The sequence below is a fragment of the Benincasa hispida genome, chromosome 1 (assembly GCF_009727055.1).
Source record: "Benincasa hispida cultivar B227 chromosome 1, ASM972705v1, whole genome shotgun sequence".
Classification (NCBI taxonomy): domain Eukaryota; kingdom Viridiplantae; phylum Streptophyta; class Magnoliopsida; order Cucurbitales; family Cucurbitaceae; genus Benincasa; species Benincasa hispida.
In genome coordinates this window covers 20294616-20318009 of record NC_052349.1, presented here as the reverse complement: position 1 = coordinate 20318009, position 23394 = coordinate 20294616, and the positions used below count along the sequence as shown (strand labels likewise).

Below are 23394 nucleotides of genomic sequence, written 5' to 3'. Positions count from 1 at the left end.
CTGATTATATACATCATATGGTCGGCATGTCCTGATTTCGTCCTTAAAATCCCAGGGTCGTTATGGGATCCAAGATTTGATGCTTCTCTCACGGAAGACACAATACAAGAACAGGTAGTTCAATAAAGCCATTTTTTGATCATTTTGTTGATCCATCATGTTGATCCTCTATAAACCACTGTTCCCTACTCCCGAGTAATTTACTCAACAGATCCTTATCTATGATTTTGGCCTCTTGTACATTTATAGGTTTCCTGTGCCATTGTGCCTTGAGATAATCCAGGAAAGATTACAGAATGATTACTACCGAAGCTTGGAAGCTTTGAAGCATGACTTCATGGTAATGCTGTCGAATTTTGAGTCATTTGTGGCAAAGAATGAAGACATGTCGAAGAAAATTAGACGCTTGTCGGATTGGTTTGATCGCAACATATCACCTTTATAGTTTCTTGTAAAATACCTCTTAGCATTCAAAGAATTTTGGTAGAAATTATTGGCCAAAGTTAGGTTGAAGAAGCCCACTTGGGTTATTTCTCCTGTATGTAGATAATTCTTTTTCCCTATTTGATTAAACAACGCCTTTCATTTATATTCTTAGATAATCTCTCGATGGAAGATTTGAGGTTTACTAGGAAATTATAGAGGGAAAGAGGGGAGGTTGCCATTTTCCACCCGGATTAATTTGTGTATACAGGTATATTTGACATCCACGGCAATAACAAATGAAATCTCAGTATTGAGCATTCCCAATTTCTGCTTTGGTTAATGCCCAAAAAATAAAACACTTATCGATTTGTTATATACTTTTACAGAAAAGAGTTGGACATCAACAATTGTAGATAGATACCGATAGAAGTCTATTGGTATCTATTAATGATTGGAATTGATACAAGTCTATCACTGATGGAAACGGTTAGAAGTCTATTAGTGTTTATCAGGGATGGAAACTGTTAGAAGTCTGTCACTGATAAAGGTTGATAGAGTCTATCAGTGTCTATTAGTGATGGAAACTGGAAACTGTTAGAAGTTTGTTACTGATAGAAGTTTATCAATATCTATTAGTGATAGAAATTGATAGAAATCTATCATTAATGCTATCAGTGATAGAAATTTATACAAGTCTATCTGATGTAATATGATTGGAATAATTTGGTAATTTCAAATTAATCTTAGTTAATCCTTGATTAATTACATTTTAATTACTCAATTAGTTTTTAATCTCTCTTTTTGGTATCCTTTTAGGATTCTTCTAATTCTTTCTAAATAAAGAGTCACCGTCTTGTATTAGACAACTTTTGATTCATAATAAAAACTTTGATTTGATTCTTGAAGAAAGTTCTATTATCTCTTTAGGCCATACTAATTTGGTATTAGAACAACTAACTTCTTGAAAAAAGTTCTTTTATCTCCTTAGGCTATATTAATTTGGTATCAGAGCAATCGTCTGGGACGAGATTGATTATCGGTGGAAGACTGGGAAACTCTTGACGACACCGATCGCAAGAGATAGCTTCATGGACTGTGCTCGGTGCCAAACAACAAATCTGATTAGGAGGAACCCTTAAAATTCCAAGAAAGAAGGAAGAAATCGAAGATTTTTCAAGATTTTGCAAGAATGAACTATGATCGATCAAAGAAGGCATCCAAGAAAAAATACAACAATTGCTATGGGCAAGAAAATCAATTTCACTTCCAAAAATAGTGTTGGAATTTTGATTCAAGTGATTCATAAGAAGAATTATCACATACTAATTTTACCCATGCCCGATTTTCTCGAAGAACCTATCATTAGAGGTGGCAATTCAAACTGCAAAAATTGAACTGTTTCTAAAAATCTAACAGAAAGTTTAGTGAAACTAAAAAATGCGGTTTGGTCTGATTTGAAGAAATTTTGGAACCGAATTAATTCGGTTCGGTTCGGTTTCAATTTCGAAAATCGAATTTGAAACCGAATCGAACCGTTTTTAACTTATATATATATATACTTATTTATTTATATATTTAAAGAAAGAGTAAAACCGAATTTGAAAGCGAACCATTTTTAATTTAAAGAACAAAATTGAATTTAAAACCAAATTGAACCGAATCGTTTTTTAATTAAAAACATATAACATAGTTTTTTTTAAAATACCAAAACCAAATTTAAAACCGAACCGAATCACATATATGTGGTTTGATTCGGTTTCACGTATTAGAAAATTCGGTTGTCAAATCGAACCAGTCTGAACCGTTTCCACCCCTACCTATCATTATCCACAATGAAATTTTGATTCTAGTGATTCTAATGACTCCGACTACATTTCTAAGATAGTTTGGGATGGAATACGAAGTCGAAAATATCGACAAACGGCTCGATCCAATCAAACTCGTTTTTCAAGAAACCAACCGACAAGACTTTAAGAACCTCAAGGAATAATTAAAGATTTTTCAACAAGAAACCAACATTTTAATCATCCCATTAGAGTTTTAACCAACACTTGGCTAGATTCTAGAGGTCAATTCCCAAGATATTTGATGGAAGATTCAGAATCTTCGGATGAAGCCTTTGTGAAGCATCATGAAAACTTGAATATGGCTTGAAGAAGATGATATTATGATCAAAGAACACCTAAAAATCACTCCAATACCAATTTGGAAGTCGAAACATTTTCAAGAAAACCGAATTATTCAAATAAAAACATCTATCATAAGGATTTTCGCAAGGGATGGAATTTGGGATCTTTTGGGGTAAGTTCAAGAAAGGCATAATAATATTCTTCAAGATTTTCCAAGAAACCTTCAAGAACTACATTTAAGCACTCAAGAAGATCAAGAATTCAACTTAACAAGTTGTGAAAATATACTATAAACAAATAAAAAGGAAAGACATAGAGATTCAAGACTTGTGTATGAAAGAATTGAAAGCAAACAGGTTGAGATGGTTCAATTGTGAAGGCCATGATAGGTGAAGAAGAAAAAAATCAGTGGCGATTGAGGAAAAAATTGCGTTGGAAGAAAAAAAAAATTGAAGGAGCTGACGTGGAGATTGCACAACTTGAATCAGATGAGGAAGACCAATTGATTGAAAATTTGAAAATCAAAGATGGAGATGTTGAGAACGAAGAAGAAATACTCTATAGAAATGAAGTCAATAAAACAATTTCGAAATCAAGGCTTGTTCAACCAATTTTGAATGAAAAATCTAGGGAGAAAATTGAGAAAAATATATTTTTTGCAATTGATTCATTGTGCGAAGGAGGGAAAATCAAACTTGTTACAAAACACGCAAGGAAGACAATGATGGAAAATTTGCAAGCAAAGGTTTTTTCTTTATCGATCAAGCACAACCCATCTATTTTAAAGAAGTTACTTGAGGATATTGGGCTACATTAGTTTATTTATTTATTTATTTTTTTGAAAAGAAAACGGATCATTATATTATAAATTAGAGAAATGAGCTAAGGCCCATAGTACAAGAGGGTTATACAATGAGCAAAGCAAGCAAATACTAAGACTACTTTAGGATCAGGAGGCGCACCCGAGCACTCAACTAGGTTGGCACCCCCTTAATACCCTCATCACATCCAATGGGCTACACTAATTTATCAATTTCGCTTTGTGTTTTTCAAGGAAGAGGATACTAATTTTTAGGCTCTTTTATGCCAATTTTCAACATCTTTGGAGAAATCACTAATTTAGAAGCTTCGGCATGTTCATGATCTTAAGAGGCAATTTTTAGTGGGAGTATTTTGCAATCATCAAAAGAAGCATCCTTGCAACAATGACTCATTTACAATTTTCATTCCACCTTTTTAAACTCGAGGACAAGTTTCTTTTGGGCAAGAGAGAATATGATGTAATATGATTGAGATAATTTGGCAAATTCAAATTAATCTTGGTTAATACTGGATTAATTACATTTTAGTTACCCAATTAGCTTTTAGTTTTTTTTTAGACATCCTTTTAGGCTTCTTCTCATTCTTTATAAATAGAGAATTTCCCTCTTGTATTAGTCAACTTTTGATTAAAGACTTTAATTTGATTCTTGAAGACCACTATCATTAATAGAGATAAAAGTCTATCAATAGCTTATCTGTGAAAAATTTTATTTTAGTCCCTCATTCCATTTAGTAAAAGTAAAAAAAAAAAAAAACTGTTAATGTTTAACTTCTCCAAAAAAAATTGGTTAGACTTTCATGGATAAGTTTTGAAAAGATAATTCATATGGTCGTTGAAGCAAAATTATTGTTTTATTTTACAAAATTCGATAAGAATTAACATAACTAAATTTGAAATTTATTGAAAGAAAGCATAAAAATTTAAACTTAGAACTTTGAAATGAAATTATATGAATTAAAATAAAACAAATGCTTTGACAAGTGATTTTAACTAGAATCACTTTCAAACATGCTACTAGACAAGTAAATTAGCATTGTTCCAGCACATCCCTGCGAAGTTAAATTGAGCAATTGAGAATTTGAGAAGTTGCAAAGTTAATGACCCTCATCAACCCACATAGACAATTCAGTACAATTGTAAACCCCATGCAAAAAACTACGTTTTCAAGCATAAGATGGTTAAAACATTTGGTGTGCCAATAAAACCTCGATTGCATAAGGGAAATATTCAGCATGTATTCGATATCAATCTCTCCATCTGTGACCGCAATTTGGATTGCAGCAAACGAAGAACAATGTCATACCTTCCTCCCCTCTGGCAGTGGCCTGCCAATAGACAACGCAATGACATCAAGGTTAAATACACGTACAGACATGATGAAATTATATAATTTCGAATTTGTAACCTCCAAGCAGCTTGACAAAATATCCAACACAATTACACAAGCAAACTAATAGGTCAGATTTCTCATTCAAGAAAACCTTATCAGTATTCACAACCGTATTAAGGTGGTGATGATGTAAAATGTAAAACAGAGCCAACTAAAATTTATGGGAGTTGAAAAGAACAAAGCATGTGTAGGAAATTTCTAATGATGATAATCGAGAGAATAGAGGAAAATAAAGTTCAAGCCTCCCTAAACACGGTTTGGAAGCAAAAAGGAAGTGGACCTGGAAGAAAACAGCTTCTCCATGGTTGCATTGAGCACATCGGACAGCTTTAGTCCGAGGGAGAGTTGGATCAGCTGCAACATCTTGGAGAACTTGAGTGCGTTCCCCTACAGCATGGTGAATCTCATTCCTATAGACGCAGTTATTGTCAGCGACTTCCTGTAAACAAAATTTTTATTTTTTTTTTTTAAAAAATGAACATTAACCGGCAGAATAAGTAAGGAGGAAACTATCAATATCTAGAAACAAAACATGTCAATACACAGAGAAAAGTATACGTAAGTGAGAGGAGAGGACAGCAGCAAAAAAATATGGGTACGTATATTTCCACTCCCATCAATGGGGTGATTTTGTTGCAATTCTATAAACAAATAAATAAGGTACAATTATGGTTAAAATATCAATCTTAGAATACAAAAGCAGGTCTATCTTTCAGTAGATGGAAATAAAAATTTCTTTCGTTACACGAAAAGCAGAAAGGAAGTTTTCAACAATGATGCAACAAGAAAACATACACTGAATAAAAGATCAGAAGATATGCAATTCAATTGGTAAAGAACGAGGCTTAAAACCTTCCATTCTTCCACCATAGGTAACATACCAAGGAATTTAAGAACACAAATAAATACAACAGAAGTGAGGAATCAAAGGCAACTCGTGAAAATTAACTTGGACAATTTCCTGATCTCCAGGAGTGAGATAACACACTAATATCAAAGAAAAATTAAAATCAAACTTGCAACCTTCAGAATTAAATAAGTAATATATATTATCCTAATAATTTTATAAAGGCTGAATTAATTACCCCAACAAAGGTTACACTCGCTCTCCTAGATTAAATGAAACAAGAGGTCGTTTCTACCATTTTTTTCGAATTATATTCACAGTTTTACATGCATATCTTCAACTAAGGACTGTAAGGATCCGTTACCATCTCATTAACAGATGATAACTAGTTAAACCATAATGTTCATAAATCTTCCCTTCATGAACTTTATTGAAATGAAAATGGACTACAAAAACAGCCAAGAACAAAGGGTCCATCCAATTTCAGAGAAGGGTAAGCTAAAAAACAGAGATAATATGACCCCATAAGGAAAACTTTAGCACAGGGTGACGAACTAAAGGGGCAACCTCAAGCATTTAAGGGCATAATCATGAATCAGGTCCAAATAACCTTATCCTAGGTCAAAACTACAACAAAACAAGACAATTCACATTAAAAAAACAAATTGATATATGATATTAACTACAGAAAGAAAACCATAACAAAGGGTTTCACCAGAGACCAGACAAAATTACAAAGAGAGAGTACCGTGCTCGTAAGTCGAAACTATTATACAATAGAAATGAAAGGTTAACTAACAAACCTAAGATGTTCACAACATCAGAATAAAAATATGAAAACAAAAGAAAAAGAAAAAGGTACTTGGTGATCACAGTTGCGACACGCATAGAGAAGAATCTTCTCATCTCTATCCTCCTTCGGATAGAGAATGTTGTTACTGCAACATAACAATTTCAATGATTACAAAATTTTCCAAAAACCTAAATTAATCAACACAGGAGTGTGTGATTATGATAATGCATACCATTCCCGGCAAAACTTCATGGTACTCATCTTGCAGAAGGTGGAAAAACAGAAAACCCTGAGCTAAATAATGATAAGTAAAATTTCTCCTAGGGTTTTAGCAGCTGAGAATCAGAAGGAATCTGCGGGATAATCTAGGAGTGTATGAAAGAAAAGGAGAGATTTTAAGTGTGAAGTGAAGAGTGTAAGGAAGAAGAGACGATCCCAAATCGCCTACAGTTCTAGAAACGTCGATCAGGCGTAAGAGAAGAGTTAAGACTTTTGTTCCAATGGCGGGAGAAACTACAGAACTTGTAAATGGGCTTCGAATTCCACAGCCCAAATCAAAATTTGGTAGTCCACTAAAATAGGGGGTAATTAGACTATATTATAACCAAAACTATCAGCTAATAATAAAAAATTATTATTCACGACAAAATGCAATTTTGATCCCTAAGTTTGGAGTTATGTTTATTTGATTTTTGAGGTTTCAAAATATACACTTTAGTCTCTAAGTTAGCAAAATGATTCTAAACCGTCTCTTAATTTTTTAAGCTAATGAAATGAGATTATTTAAATATCGTGGATGAGATGACAAGACTACTTCGTTTAATTACTAGCAAATTTTATTTGATTGGTTAAAAAATAAATTAAAGTTCTATTTTTTTAAAAAAATAAAATAATAAGTGAAAATTAAAAATAAGTAGGTGATTATCTATTTAATGTTTTGTTCTAAAAATAAGTAAAATGTTGCTATGTAAAAAAATTATTTAATTATTTTCATATATTGGATTAAAATCAACCGTTCAATTTCAATTTTTAACCGTCTATTCTTCTTGTCAACGCTACGTTGGACTCGTGGCATACAACCGAAACGACTCCCACTAGATAGCCGCCCCTTTCTCTCTTTTTACAGCCTCGTGGACGGACGAAAGAAGGGAAGTTACAGAACGGGGCTGTGAAGGCTCACGAATTAGGAAAGTTTTTCTTTCTAAGGTACTTAAATATTAATTTTAGGAGTTGTTTAAAATAAATTATCTAAAAAATTATAAAAGTAAATAAAAGAAAAATTATTTCAATTGATAGAAGAGTATCTATTGATAACCGTAAATTTTGCTATATTTAATTTGACATAATCGGTTATACCCAACTACAGCTTAGCGAAATTCCCAAAAAGCCTGGCCCACGCGCGACCCATCCTTGTGTGCGACCCGTGATTAATCGGCAGCCCAAGACCTGGATTTCTTCCTTCCAATGGCTTAGTCGACTTCATCTTCTTCTTCTTCCATCCCCTTACCCTCGACCAAGGAGTGAAATCTTCTACTGGCGGAATAAATATTACAATTACAATCAACAAAAACTCGTCAGAATCGATTCCCGATCACTTCACTTTCAGACTTTCTTCCTTAAATTAAACCCACAATTTTTCTTAAAAAATCGCCTAATTAAGGGTTGACTCTAGGGATGTGAACCTCCAATTCACAGTAACGAGTCAAATGTGTGTTGAAAAATTCTGTTCTTAGACGAATAAATTGAGAAGTTTCCGTTGGGTTGAAGCTTCTTCTTGATAATATTGATGATGATGATAGTCAAGGCCGCTTTCGAAGCAGGTTGTGGTCTTGGATTCCTCGAAATTTAAGGATGGAGTAGTGATACGTAGGGTTGATTTGGCTGGAAAAGTGGGCGTCAAGCGGAGATTGTTGGTATTTGGCGGATGATTCCTCTGTCGTTCAGTTGGTGCTTGGTGAACACTATCATCGTCTATCACGATATTCAAACACTCTATATCAATGATATATAGTGAGATTATTTTGAAAAGTTTCTCTATACTTGTTGACAATCAACTACTTAAATTTATAAAATTAACATGTTTGTCTTGATTATCTTATTCTTGATAGATACTTATTAGATAATGTTCTTGTTGGCAGTTGATGTAGATAATGTTTTCTTGATTGTACATAGTTGCAATGACTGATGGACACTGATAGTTGTTTATCGCTGTCTATCGGTAGTGATAGACTACTATCATTTACTATGAGATAGACACAAATAGGCATCTATCTATGTCTATCACAATGATAAAAGTTTACCTATCCCTTGCTTGTAGAAGTTCAATTACCCCTAGTTGTTTATGGTTCATAGTCTATATATACAGTGATATGTTCATAGTCTATATACCTAGTGATAGACAGTGATAGTTGTCTATCTATATCTAGAGATGTCCACGGTGTGGGGTTGGGATGCTATTCCCCATTCTGTTGCTTCCCATTTTATTCCCCATCCCCGTGAAATTCCCCACGGGGATCGGGGCGGGATTTTTCGCGGGGAATTCGCAGGGATCGGGTTCCTGCGGAATTTTTTTCCGTTACTTTTTTTTGTAAAACGCCAATTAATTTAAATCACTAATGTGAGCAAATTTTAATTAAATAATTAACTTTATCACTAAATTATTTATTATGGTTAGTTTTATATGACAATTTGAATTTAAAAATAAATTCCTCAAATTTTGGCCTAGAAAAGCTAATTAATTTTTAAGTAGAAAGAAATAAATATAAATAAACTTATTCACAAATATAATCTAAATTTAAACATATTCATTATCTTTCCTAATAAATAATCAAATTTGAAATTTAACTGTATATTTATATAATAATAATAATATCATAACATTAGAGAACTATACTAAATAAATATGTAAAAGCTAATCGAGGCGGGGCCGGGGTTGGGAGTGGGGACGGGGAATGCATTCCCCATCCCTGTTTAGCTCACAGGGATTTTTCCCATTCCCTCCCTCATTTCCCGCCTAATCAGGGAATCCCCGTCCTCGTGGGGAAATTGGACATCTCTTTCTGTATCTATCTACTATAGACTACTATCAATAATAAACATTGATTGATAATATTTTATTAATGTCTATCACTGATAGATAGTGATAGACAACTATCACTATCTATTATTGGAACTTTAGCATCAATAGAATGACCATGTGGTGTATATCATTGTTGTTCCTGGCTTATTGACAACCAAAGCTACCCAATTAATCGATCTACCACCAAAAAGAAAACATCGAGCCTTTACTTATTTATTTTTTGATTTTGTTTATAGGTATCAAATAAGGTTGATTATCAACCTCTTTATATGAAATAAGGTATATTATCAACTTTTACCTCTACCTCTACCTACCTCTTGCTTGTAGAAGTTCAACTACCCCTTGTTTGCAATAGACACTAATAGTTCATAGTGATAGTTGCTCATAATTCACAATTTATATACACAGTGATATGTTCAAAGGTACATGTCATAGTCTATGTACACAATAATAGACACTGATAGTTGTCTATCTATGTCTATTTACTGATAGATTGTGATAGACAACTATCATTATCTATCAATGTCTATTAGTGATAGACACAGATGTCCATCTATCAGTGTTTATCACGGACAGTTAGTTTGTTCCATTAAAAAGTAAAGATACTATTACATTTATTTACAACTCAAGAACAGAATAAAACCAAAAAATAACTTCCAAAAACTCTAATATCAATCCATTTGTCAATACATGTAAAAAAAAAAAAAAAAGCCAATATATTACATCATTATTAATTGGTTCAAATTTTCAAGTCCTACTATTGTGACCTTTGCGATTACAACGTCTATATTTTCTTTTAAATTCACCTATAAATAGAATCTTTTGTTTTCTAAGTCTTCTAGCTTGATGTTTAACAATAGAAGGCGTAATGCTTTCATGACATCATCTTCTACCCTCTAATATAAATGAATTTCGATAGGTCGAACACAATATTTATATGTTGCTAAGAATGTTCTTGAATAATAACACTAAGATATGTAAGAATAAGTATCCAAATAAAGCATCCAAAGAACAACAAATGCATGTGCATATGAAATTTCCTCAAGATCTCATACCCAACAATTACAAGATCCCAAGTTTAGCTTCACTATGAATTATTTGTCTCCATTCATTACCTTGTATTCAGTGTTGTTAATGGGATCAACCTAATAGATAAAAACGAGAATTGTAATGAGTATCCACGTGTATAAGAAAAATGAGAGTTTTCAGAGATAGATCCTAATAGAAATCTATCAGTATCTTTCTATGATAGACCATGATAATAATCTATCTGTGTCTATCTCTGATAGACAATGATAGAAGTCTATTGGTTATTGATAGAGATAGAACATTATCTCTGTCTACTAGTGATAGATAGAGATACAAACAATGATAAAGTTTTCATGAAGAAAATTGTATACAAATTTAATCAATCAAAGAGGAAGAATAATAAGCACATTATATAGACACAAACACAAACCAATACTAACAAATCTAAAACAGAAAGAAAAGCATATAATACATTAATATATCAAGTACATCATTTATACTGAAGTCAACTCATAACAAGATAGGGAAAAAAAACAAAGTGATAGATAAAGATAGACATCTATCACTGTCAAATATTATTGGTGGACAAAGATAACGTTTGTCATAAAGAAGAATGTAAACAAAATTAATCAAGAATATAAAGAAGATTATACAAACAAATATAAAATAGACAGTGATAGAACTCTATCACAGTCTATCTAGACAGTGATAGACTGTGATAAAGTTCTAATTGTTTATCAGACAACATGCTGCTTGCGAACTCAATTTTTCATAAGAGTACTATCATTTTGAATTCAAATGAATTGAATTTGCGTTGGAATTATATTTCAATTAGTTGAAGAAGAAAAAGCTAAGGAGAACAAAATGATGTGATAGACAAAGATAAATTTCTATCACTGTCTATCAATTTGTCATAAGGGTTTTTATCAATGTCTATCAGCGATAGACATTGATACTATCACATTTTATCATACCAACAAATAAAAACAAAGAACATATAAATGAGAAAATAATGAAAAGAACACACAAAACAAGAAAAGCGCAAAATGATAGTAGTGATAGAACTCTATCATGTTGGGATTGAAGCCCTAAATCTCGTAGGGTCATGTAGTTTGTAAACACTTGTATGAACAAACATTTTGGGATTTATAATATATGATATTTTGTTCACATTGACTATGAAATATATGATAGTTTAGTTACATTAATCACAAACCAATAAACCAAGATCCATGGTTATCGTTGTAACATAAACATGTATGTGGAGACATTCAAGTGGATCGTGTTTTAAGTGATAACCTAAATGGTCTGTAGTATATGGATAAGATTGGGTACTTTATCCTGGTGACACTACGAGTATGACCCGTTTTGTAGGTGTTACAAATGTTGTAAAGTGCTACAAATGATCTGATCCTGATCATTCGTGTATTAGACTTGCGAACATGGATATTCTACATAAAGGAGTTTGTACAAGACTGGACCACGAAATGTTTAGTCTCATTATATAACGCCGTTCATAATTGAGACTTTCATTTCACTAGGATGACCATAGGTAACATGACCTTAATTCATTTGATTTACATGGGTGAGAGTGGCCAGATCGTCGACTCAACAAGCCTACCATTTTGGGGATTCGTTTGATTGGGGAGTTGGGAACTCAGCTACACAAGATAGAATTCATTCATTCCCCGAAACAGAGGTAAGTAGATAAATTACTCCCTTAAGGGCTGATTTCGGGTCTTGGACAATGTGGTGCCACACCCTTTCTTGGCCTGAGAGAAGTTTAGTCATAATGGGACTATGATATATTGTTCATTAGAGGAATCAGTGGTAAGATGTAACTACAGGGGCAAAACGGTAAATTGGCCCGATTGTACTTAAAGCGATTTGTGAAGGGTCATCATACTATTGATTGGTTATATATAATGGATACAAAAATATATCTGTAGTGTGAAGAGTGCATCTGTCGGTCTTTAGTGGAGTGTCCAATAGTTAACGAATGGTGGATAATGTGGTTAAAGAGTTTAGTCAATTATTCATGTACCGTTGAAGCTTCAAGTTACAGGTCCATAAGATTCCCTTGGTAGCTCAATGGACCCTTGGTAGCTCAATGGATTTAAGTTGAGAATAAGTTTTTGAGTTAATTTGAAATGTTGAAATTAATAAAAGGGAATTGATTATATATGATATAGTTAAATTAATTCAATTATATATGATATAATTGGATTTTTTTTTAAAATAATGTTTTTTTAATAAATATTGACAAAAATAGGGTTGGGGGGAAGTATTTCCAAAAATAGATGTTTAAATTGTGTACTGGGTACACGATTACACCTTAATCGTATACCCAGTACACGATAAGCCCTAAATCGTGTACTAGATACACGAGTACCTGGCCACCTGGCACACCCAGTCTGGCATCTGTCTCTTATACACATCTAGATGTGTATAAGAGACAGAGGTACGACTATGTTTGGACGAGTTTTTTTAGTCTTTTGGTCCTGCAAGAGAAGGGTTCAACCATTGTAGGCCATTAATCCAGATTGATGGAACTCATCTATACGGAAGGGGAAATTATTGACAGCCTTATCTATTGATGCAAATGGACATATACTGTCTCTTATACACATCTAGATGTGTATAAGAGACAGCCACCTGGCACACCCAGTCTGGCATGGCAGTCATGCAGGTTTGACTGAGGGAATCGTGTACCAGGTACATGATTACCCCTGTCTCTTATACACATCTAGATGTGTATAAGAGACAGACCTAGAGCGTACCACCGATATTGTCTTCGCCATGTTGCCAGTAATTTCAATACAAAATACAAATCGAAGCAATTAAAAAATTTGGTGTTTAAGGTCGGAAATCAACACCAAAGGCGTAAGTTCATTCGGTGCATGAAAGAATTGAAACAATTGTACCCTGAATGTCTCGAATTTTTTTCAGACATTTACTTGAAAAAATGGACACAGTCACATGACGGTGGGTACCGCTATAGGTGGATGACAAGCAATGCAGCTGAATGCATGAATGGTGTTTTTAAAGGTGCTAGAATGTTACCAATTACTTCTTTGGTTAGGCTAACATTCTATCGCACAATATTCTATTTGGACTGTCTCTTATACACATCTAGATGTGTATAAGAGACAGGGATGAATTATTTGAAAACGACAGTAGTGGTGAACAAGATCTTGAGTTGGTACCGTCAGAAATGTTCACCCAAATAGATTGGGAAATGACAAATTCAACGTGTGAACTAGGGTCTACTTTGGAAGAAAGGAATGTAGGAGTAGATAATTGTAGTTTAATACCAAAAGGAATGTTGTTTAATACCAAAGAAGATTTACAGCTTGCTGTAAAAAAATATTGTGTGACAGAACACTACGAAATTGTCGTAGTGGAATCAAATCAGGATCTTTAATAGGTTAAATGTAAATCATAGAGTGACGATTGTGCTTGGAGGCTACGGGCATGTCAACGAAAAACTCATGGGATGTTCGAAATCACAAAACTTCAAGGAGAACACTCATGTTTGTTTTCAGAATTGACATAGGATCATTCACAGCTAGATTCAAATTTTATGAATATCAAAATTCAAAATTTGGTTAGAGCTGATCTTGGAGTACCTATGGCCCTACTTCAAGAAGCCATTAAAAGACAATATGACTATAATGTCAATTATAGATGGGTGTGGCAAGCCAAGAGACAAGCGTTAATTGCCGTGTTTGCGATTGGGAGAAATCATATTCGGAGCTTCCGTATTGGCTGAGTGTTGTTCATTACAATCCAGGAACACGAACAGATTAGTTTTTCCTTCCCTCTGATGTGCCAGGTAAGACCATTTTTGGACGAGTTTTTTGGTCTTTTGGTCCTGCAAGAGAAGGGTTCAACCATTGTAGGCCATTAATCCAGATTGATGGAACTCATCTCTACGGAAAGTATTGGAAATTATTGACAGCTTTATCTATTGATGCAAATGGACATATATTTTCCCTTGCTTTTGCTATCGTAGAAGGTGAGAATTCGTTTAGTTGGTCATGGTTTTTGTGGGTATTGCGTGAATATGTTACCCAAAGAGAGGGTATTTGCTTGATTTCTGACAGACATAAGGGCATTCTTGCTGCAATTAATAATGAAGAAATTGGTTGAAGTGAACCTAGAGCGTACCACCGATATTGTCTTCGCCATGTTGCCAGTAATTTCAATACAAAATACAAATCGAAGCAATTAAAAAATTTGGTGTTTAAGGTCGGAAATCAACACCAAAGGCGTAGGTTCACTCGGTGCATGAAAGAATTGAAACAATTGTACCCTGAATGTCTCGAATTTTTTTCAGACATTTACTTGAAAAAATGGACACAGTCACATGACGGTGGGTACCGCTATAGGTGGACGACCAGCAATACAGCTGAATGCATGAACGACGATTTCAAAGGTGCTAGAATGTTACCAATTACTTCTTTGGTTAGGCTAACATTCTATCGCACAATATTGTATTTGGAACGCTGGAGATAAGAAATCAGTGAAGCACTCGATCATGGGGATATATATACAAAATATGCCCTAAAGAAACTAAAGAGGTGGGAAAAACGAGCATCGGCACATACGGTGACATCCATTGACAGGGAAAGTCAAACTTTCGAAGTACAAACTAGCATAAGTATGATTTCTCCCTACAAAGGACAACACACCCAAGTTTTAAGCTTGACTAGAAGGACATGTTCTGCAATAAGTGGCAATCATTCAAGATTCCATGCTCTCATGTAATTGCAGTTTGTAATTACATGCATATGACATACCTTACCACTGATTGACGAATGCTACAAATTGTCCGTTATTATGAAGGCCGCTTCCATCCAATTCAACACCCAGATTATTGGCCAGAATTATCATTTACAGAAGTTCATCCAAATGCGGACATACTCAGAGAACAAGGTCAGCCAAAAAGTACGCGCATCTCATATAATGGATGAGAGAAGCAAGCAAAAAATGCGATGTACAATTTGTAAAGAAAGGCATAACGCACTTCTCACACCGTACACTAGGTGCTTCGTCGTCTTCGGGTCATTAGGTGTATTCTTTTTTTACTTTGTATCATTCATGTATTTGTATTCTTCATGTATTTCTATTTTTCATGTAATTTTATAATTTCCATGTATTTGTATTCTTTATGTATTTATATTTTTCATGTAATTGTATATTTCATGTATTTTTATTCTTTATGTATTTATAATGAATTTATGTAATGAATTTATGTAATAAACTTATTTTATGTTATTGTATTTTTTTTATGTACTTTTTATGTATCTTTTATGTCATGGATTCTATTATGTAATATAATTTGAACTTTTTAGGTAATGGAGCCTAGTCCTTCTAATCCTGTACAATTGTACCAACAAAACATGCATCGTTCACAGACAGTATGGGATAGTTCTTCCATAGTGTTTGAGTTGTCGGAAGAGAGAGGCGACTGCACAATATACTATCCTATTTGATCAGCGTATTATTCCATATGTTCAGGAGGCAGATTTTCTTGGGGTTGCACAAATTGGTTTCATCCAGCTTGATTGGCACCTGATTACTGCTCTAGTTGAGCACTAGAGACCAGAGACCCACACATTTTACCTGCCCGGTGGAGAATGTACGATTACGTTGCAGGATGTTGCCGTACAATTTGGGTTACAAGTTGACGGCAACCACTGACAGGCTCACTACAGTATGACTAGAAGAACGTTTGTGAAGAGCTCTTAGGCGTTCTACCAGAGGATCTGAAGGGATCGAGATTGAGTATCCCTTTGTTAGTGTCCCAGTTTCCTGAATTACCTCCCGATGCCGACGACGTCAGCGTACGTAGGTACGCACGAGCATACATCCTGCAGCTTATTGGAGAATTTTTATTTGCCGACAAGTCAAATACTCTGGTGCATCTCATGTTCCTCCCATTATTGTCTGATTTCGAGCACACTGGTACGTACTCGTGGGGTGGTGTATGTCTTGCATGGTTGTATAGAGAACTTTTTCGGGCTTCCAATGCACAAGCATTGGAAATAGCAGGGCCACTGATACTATTACAAGTATGGGCTTATAATCGATTTCCAATTATAGCACCACAAGTCCAACTACAGGCCCTAGATCATCGTCCACTTAGTGCTAGGTATTATTTTATTTATATATTTATTTCGTTACCATTTTATGTAAGAATATATATTATTTGTATTTTTTATAATTTTAGATGGAGTGGTGTATTAGCTACCTCTGAACAGTCAGCAAATATGTTGCTCGTACACAGAAAAATATTCGACATGCTGACGCACAATCAGGTAGTAAATATGTATATAAATGAATATTTAAAAAATTTTATATGTATACTCTTTTTTTTTTGTCAGTTTATTTGGGCGCCATACACACAGATTTGGTCATCCTTACCTGATTATTGTCGTGATGGTGAAGACATCTAGTTGACTGTTAGTCCTCTTATATGCTTCCATATAGTAGAGTGACATCATCCAGATCGTGTGCTGGACAGTTCGGTATGTGACAAACGATACTTTCGTTGTCCTATACACTCCCAGCACTACACCAGATCGATTTAAGAGGTAAGCACGACCAAGACTGGCGTCAAATCCATGCAGAATATTTATCCTACTGGCATGGACAACCTGATCATTATGCACAGGGAGAATTAACAAATGAGCCAGCTGTCTACTTTTCCTGGTACAATTCGATCACGAGGCGATTTATCTCACCTGACAGTGCTTACTATTACTGCATGGTAAGAGATTTAAAATTAGACATTTTCCATATATATAATATGAATATTGTTTAATATATTTTTTTATTGTACAAAATAATTTTATTGGCGATATTCAACAATATTCAGTGCAAAACAACTTACCAGAATTAGGTTCAATGTGTCTGCAAACATTGGTCAATATAGAAGATATTATTCAACAAACAAGACGACTCAATGTTGCTGACACCGATCGAAAATGTATTCGTCGTAGATGACAGCGACAACGGGGTAAATCTAATTTAGAGGGACACGAAGACAACCCCCATGAGGAGTAAGGGCCGGGGGGTCATTTTTAAATCCCACATTGTATCATTTTCAAATTGTAAATTAAAGAACTAATTGTAAATATTCTTTAATATCATGATTTTTTTTTTTAATATGAGTGCAAGATATTTTCATTGTAGATTAAATATATAATTAAGTTTAATAATGAAAGAATTAAGTTTAATAATTAAAAAAATAATTATAAGCAATAATGAAGGAATTAAGTTATATAATTAATTTTAACAATTAACTTTAAAAAAAAAAAGAAAAAAATTTATAAGCGAATCGTGTACCGAGTACACGAGTTTGCTTGACCGGTCAACCAGTCAGCTGAAATGGTACTCATGTATCGGGTACACGAGAATGCCACATAGAAATCGTGTACTCGGTACACGATTCCACTACCCTAATTTTGTCAATACTTTCCCCAAAACACCTATTTTTGGGAATACTTTCCCTCCAACCCTATTTTTGTCATTATTTATTAAAAAAAACATTATTTTAAAAAAAATTCATATAATTGATATAATGTATTTGATACATTATTGTTTGATTGGAGGAACTAATATTTGAATATGATTCAAATATATTTTCTATGAATTAGATTCATAGTTATTAAATTTAATATAAATATGATTTATATTACCATAAAATAGAAAAAGAACTATGGTTTATATATTGTATATGATTCAATATTAAAACTATAGGTTATAAATATAATATGATAATTTAGTTATCATATTTATTTATAATTTATTAATTATACGATAATTAATTTCTTTTTCTCCATAACCACCTTTAGTGGGTAGTTATATGGTTTTATGGCAAAATGGAATAAAATAATTTTTTTTTTTAATTATTCCAAAACACAACTGATAAGCTAACGAGATTATCAATCGAGTGCCTACACGATCACTTTAAGAGATTATATGATAGTTTCAATATCTAAATGATCGAGTAGCTAGTCTATGCGATAGACTTATTCGTTTACTCGATCGTCTTCCTCCTCCACACAAAACTTTCCCTCAAACCGAAATAAGCCAGAGCCCACCTCTCCTGGATTCTCACATCGAGAATACCAAGGTAATCCAATGGTAGTGTCTAGTTTGTTCGAGGATTGAGTTACTACTTGTTCGAGGGATATCGAGTTTTTCACTGTGTTCGTATTGTTCGACACATTGATGAACGATTGAGGGATTATACTTGAAGAAGAGTTCTTTAAAGATACAGTCTCTTAATCCTTTGATTTTATTTCGAAGCATGTTGTAATTTAACATTTGTGCATAATCTGCCCTACCCTGCTGTTGCTGACAACTTGGGCCTTCCTGAAACGAACTTACAGGCTGGCCCCTGTGTTCAGGCGCGTTCCTCCTCGGGCATCTATCTGACAAGTGGCCTCGGCCACATCGAAAATAGATCCCAGAGCCGACTAGACAACATCCCCAGTGTCGCTTACCACAAGTGGTACATATCGGCCTATCCTCCCTGACGTGGATCATTCACTGTGTTATGGTTCCTCTACTGATGCTCAAAAGCCCTGGGCTCAACCTTCCTTTTCTGACTTGCAGAGGTCCCAATCCCGAGCGACCTCCTATATTCCTCTCCCACCTGGGAGTCAACATAAATCCTCACGGCGGCCTATAGTGCCGCAGTATATGTCTTGAGGTCCAAGACATGCACCATCCCTCACAGTCCGCTCCTCAGGCCCTGAATAAATCTCTCTTTCCTCACTACCTCGGTGGCTACTAGTTCAGGAGCAAAGCGAGACAACTTATCAAATTCCTGCTCATACTCCTCCACCGACATAACTCCTTGCCTCAAGTTCAAGAATTCTGCCTGTTTGTTGAATCGGGTGTTGGCCGAAAAGAAAAGCGCTCTTTGAACTACTCCCAGGTTGCAAGTTCACCACCCGTATCAATCATCTCACTCGTATCAATCATCTTTTCTGCTGAACGCCACCAGATTTCCGCGTAACCAATCAACATGAAAACTGCGCATTGAAGCTTGTGCTCTTCCGGGCACCTCATAAAACGGAATATTGTTTCAATAGATGATAACCACATCTCTGCTTTGGTAGGGTCTACCAACGATCCATTAAAGGAGCGAGGGTCATACTTCTGGAAATCCCTCAGATGTTTAGCCTCAAGAGACAGGCCCTGCATGTCTCTATCCTGCAGTCGGGTCTGTTGTAACTGCTCGGGTGGCACCGGTTCCTCCTGAGCCTAGGTCTGGGCAGTCTGTCCTCCTATCGTGCTATGAATCAACTTCTGTAGCTTTCCCATTAGAGAGGATTCAACAGCTTCACTAATTCTAGCTTCCATCGCCTTTTCATCAATTTGGGTCACAGGCGGATTTGGAGCTGCCGGAACAGTCTGGCTATTCTCAGCTCTCTTTACTTGCATTTCTTCTCTAACTGTCTTTCTTGTTCTAGGTTTAGGTGCCATCATAAATTCATACGTTAACAAGCTATTTCTGGGTCTTTTTCAGAAATCATACATTTAAAACACTACATCACTGTTCTCATATATGCGTTGAAACTTTCATTAGTAGCATGTACCTGGCGATGATGGGGATCCGTTACTGGGCCATAGGGACTATCTAGACTTACATAGTAAGTCAGTCTACAGAACCCAAAACATGGGCTCTAATACCAATTGTAACGACCCGACCCCCTAGGACTTAAGTTAGGCCGTTACTAAATACATGCATGCATAGAACTCAAAACGACACTCGGTTATGGCGAAAAAAATGCTAATTAAATAAGGTAAGTTCAAAACACTTTCATTAAATTCAAATACTAAAACAATAGTAGGGTACCCATAAATCATAAAGGATAATAAATAAGTCTGAAAAATGATTCTTAAAAGTAAGTTTTAAACATCAAAACTAAAAGTTAAGAGAAACATGAAAAGAACTCTAAATCTCATGAGCGGAAGCGAAAAAAACTAGTCCCAGTGGCTCGATCACTAATTCCACTTGTCCATCGCTGGTGCATCTCTACCTATTCAGTAAGTAATCCCACTATTGGGGTCGGGCTAGGCATCTATGTCCTCTAGATACCCACCTCTAGTGAAACATATAAACTGCTATAGTCCTCATAGGACACATATACACATGAAACAAGAAGGAGACTAAGTCCTATCCTACTGTAGTTAAGTATGCCCACTACCTCTGGTGAATCCCAACGAGACACAAACTGGTGCACAAACTAGTGAATCCCGAAGGAAACACAAACTGGTGAATCCCGAAAGAAACATAAAATCTAATGGGCATCTAACTAATCAGTAAGGACATTTGCACACTCTCAACATCATAATCATCACTGAACGAATCTATGTACATATAAACCTCAATATCATGGCCCTACAACATACACATATACCTCAACATCATGGTTCTACAACATACATGTATACCTCAACATCATCAGATCAAATACAACCACATGGAAGCACAGACCATCTTATACTAGCATTCAAGTGTCTATGTGCATAAATAAATAATTCAGATCTCGTACTAGAACATACTTTGATCATATTATACTATCAGTCTATTATGCTATCATTCTGCCATAACATTCATTTATCATGCTAGCATACATCTAATGTTTGGCCCGTGGACAGTTCCAGTAGTAAGATTACTTACCTCAGACTTAAGCCCAAAATAACTAACAAGTTTATCTTCTCCTTAGAATGGAATAATCTTGGATCAAAGTTCCAAAGCTGAAGTTTAAGCCGAACTCGCTCCCAAACTCAAACTTTGCAAATAAAGCCAACAAAAAACATAAACCATTATTAGTTTCCAAATCCAAATTTTTACAGCAACATCAACTAAAACAAGATGGTTTTGAAACCTCCAAGCTTACCAAAACTTGTCGAAAACGATCTCGAATTCGCTTGACAGCCACTCCAATAGTTTCCCGCAAAAAATAATTCGAATAAATTAACTTTCATTCCAAACTTAATGGGGCCTAATCTTCTACCCAAAACTTCAATCTTACCAAAAACTACCAAATCCAGTGAAACTCCAATGATAACGAAAAACTTACCCAAGACAGATCCGACGACAACCACGGTGGCGGGAGGGGCTGAGCGGTGTGTGACAGAGATCGGACCGACAGCTGGCCGGACGGAGAAGTGGCGGTATGGTGTGGCTTCGCGGTCGAAAGGTTGGCTAGGCGAGAGCAGATCTGGCGGCGCACGAGCGCGGGCGGCTTGGCAGTCAACGGCGAACGACGAGTTGCAGAACGCAGGGGCTGTCTCTTATACACATCTAGATGTGTATAAGAGACAGGAGTGGGGGGATTCGAATGCGATCGGGCCTCGCCAAAGGTGGGCGTTGGCTGGGCAAAACCTCGACGACGAGCGGCTGTGAAGGAAAAGAAATTGTTGGGGGGGGCGGGCGTCGGATGCGTGAGGAAGAAAGGGAATTTGATTTTTATAAAAATAATAATAATAATAAAAACTAAAAAAATTCTTTTCCTTATTCCACTTTATACTATTAAATTTCTTTCCTTTTCAAAAGAAAATAAATTCCTACCATTAATTTTCAAATTGAATAATTTCACACCAACAATTAAATTTTTGCACTTACACTTGAAGTTCAAAATCCCAAAAATGCCCTCCAACTAATAACAATTACTGAAATTCCAAATAATAAAGTTACTAAAATTACATTATTATTAAAAATATACGGAGTGTTACAGATTATATATATGATATAATTAAATTAATTCAATTATATGTTATATAATTGATTTGATGTATTAGATACATTAATTGGAGGAATTAATATAAATATGATTTATATTAAGTACAATAAAGGAGAAAAGAAACTATAGTTTATATGTTGCATATGATGTGATATTAAAACTATAGGTTATAAATATAATATGATAAATTGGTTATTATATTTATTTATAACAAAACAATTATGAGATAATTTTTGTTGGTTATTTTTCTCTATTGACCGAAAGAGTGGGAGGTTTTATTCCGTTTTGATAACTGATGAATAAAATGAAAATCGTTTTCATTTTCAATGATTAAACGCGTTCCAATCGTGAAAAGAAAAAAAAAAACTATACAATAGTTTGAGAGAGTACACGATCAAGGACCGAGTTTGCTAGACGATAGCTCCTCGATACTAAACAATCGAATATCCAGTCTAATGAGCCCACACCTCTGGATTCTCACTAAGAAATGAGTTTAAAAGTCCTTCCGTAACAAAATAATATTTTTATTATTTTAATGATGACATGTAAATAATAAAATGTAACCAATAATTAAATTAATAATTAAAAAACAAAATCCCCTCCTTCTCTCAGCTCTATCTTATTTTCATTCTTGTCCTCGCTCACCGCATCCAACACCATTGCCCCTAACCTCCTCTTCCGACACTCTCCTCGCCGGCATCGGTGCCACTTCCATCTTCTTAACACACTTGAAATCTAGTTTAATACTTCACTCTCTATTTCTAGTCAGTTTCCCTCTTTCCTCTCTTCTTCTTCCATTGGAACAGAGCATAGATCCAGATGTTAAAAAAGAAACTCAAATAACAACAATATTTCACGATGATTTGTTGTTTCTCAATTTATTTTTCTTTAGCCTTTGCAATTGTGCTTGGGTTTCTCTTTCTTTCTTCTTCACCTAAGAACTATGAAATATAACGTGAACATTCCTCAATTTTATTCTTCAAAATTTTTTTCTTTGATTTTGATTGGTTTTTACCCTTCAATTGTTGCAATCTTGTATAAATTCGGAGTTTAAAATGAAAGGCAGAAAAGTTCCTAAAAAAAAAAAAAGGAGAGAGAGAGAGAGAG

The 23394-nt window shown here is 34.8% G+C and overlaps 2 protein-coding genes and 1 long non-coding RNA gene across 3 annotated transcripts in view; 1 reads left to right on the top strand and 2 right to left on the bottom strand.

Annotated features, from left to right (window-relative positions):
- Positions 1-752, top strand: part of LOC120083899 (bromodomain and WD repeat-containing protein 1) — a 56324-nt gene extending 55572 nt beyond the window's left edge. Inside the window, exons 23-24 of the mRNA XM_039039810.1 lie at positions 56-114; positions 250-752. Of these exons, the coding sequence (XP_038895738.1) occupies positions 56-114; positions 250-445 (255 nt within the window). The 3' untranslated portion in view covers positions 446-752. The remainder of the gene's footprint in view (positions 1-55; positions 115-249) is intronic.
- A 3598-nt stretch (positions 753-4350) lies between these two features.
- On the bottom strand, positions 4351-6899 carry LOC120071768 (DNA-directed RNA polymerases II, IV and V subunit 9A). Its single transcript, XM_039024153.1, has 4 exons — positions 6641-6899; positions 6478-6553; positions 5049-5207; positions 4351-4703 (listed from the first exon to the last, which is right to left on the bottom strand). The coding sequence occupies exons 1-4, from the start codon at positions 6667-6669 to the stop codon at positions 4623-4625; spliced, it is 345 nt and encodes a 114-aa protein (XP_038880081.1). The 5' UTR covers positions 6670-6899; the 3' UTR covers positions 4351-4622.
- A 2549-nt stretch (positions 6900-9448) lies between these two features.
- LOC120072661 lies at positions 9449-21825 on the bottom strand. The gene is made up of 3 exons (XR_005480563.1): positions 21442-21825; positions 21222-21333; positions 9449-10632 (listed from the first exon to the last, which is right to left on the bottom strand). It is a non-coding gene; the product is annotated as an uncharacterized LOC120072661 (long non-coding RNA).
- Between the last annotated feature and the right edge of the window lie 1569 nt (positions 21826-23394).

What these genes read in the sequence shown, in the direction of transcription:
- LOC120071768 (XM_039024153.1), bottom strand. Translation starts at nt 6,669, where the DNA reads ATGAGTACCATGAAGTTTTGCCGGGAATG. An exon ending in GTCGCAACTGTGATCACCAA is followed by an intron (nt 5,208 to 6,477) that starts GTACCTTTTTCT and finishes TTTTGTTTACAG; the next exon opens with GAAGTCGCTGACAATAACTG. An exon ending in GAGAAGCTGTTTTCTTCCAG is followed by an intron (nt 4,704 to 5,048) that starts GTCCACTTCCTT and finishes GTCTATTGGCAG; the next exon opens with GCCACTGCCAGAGGGGAGGA.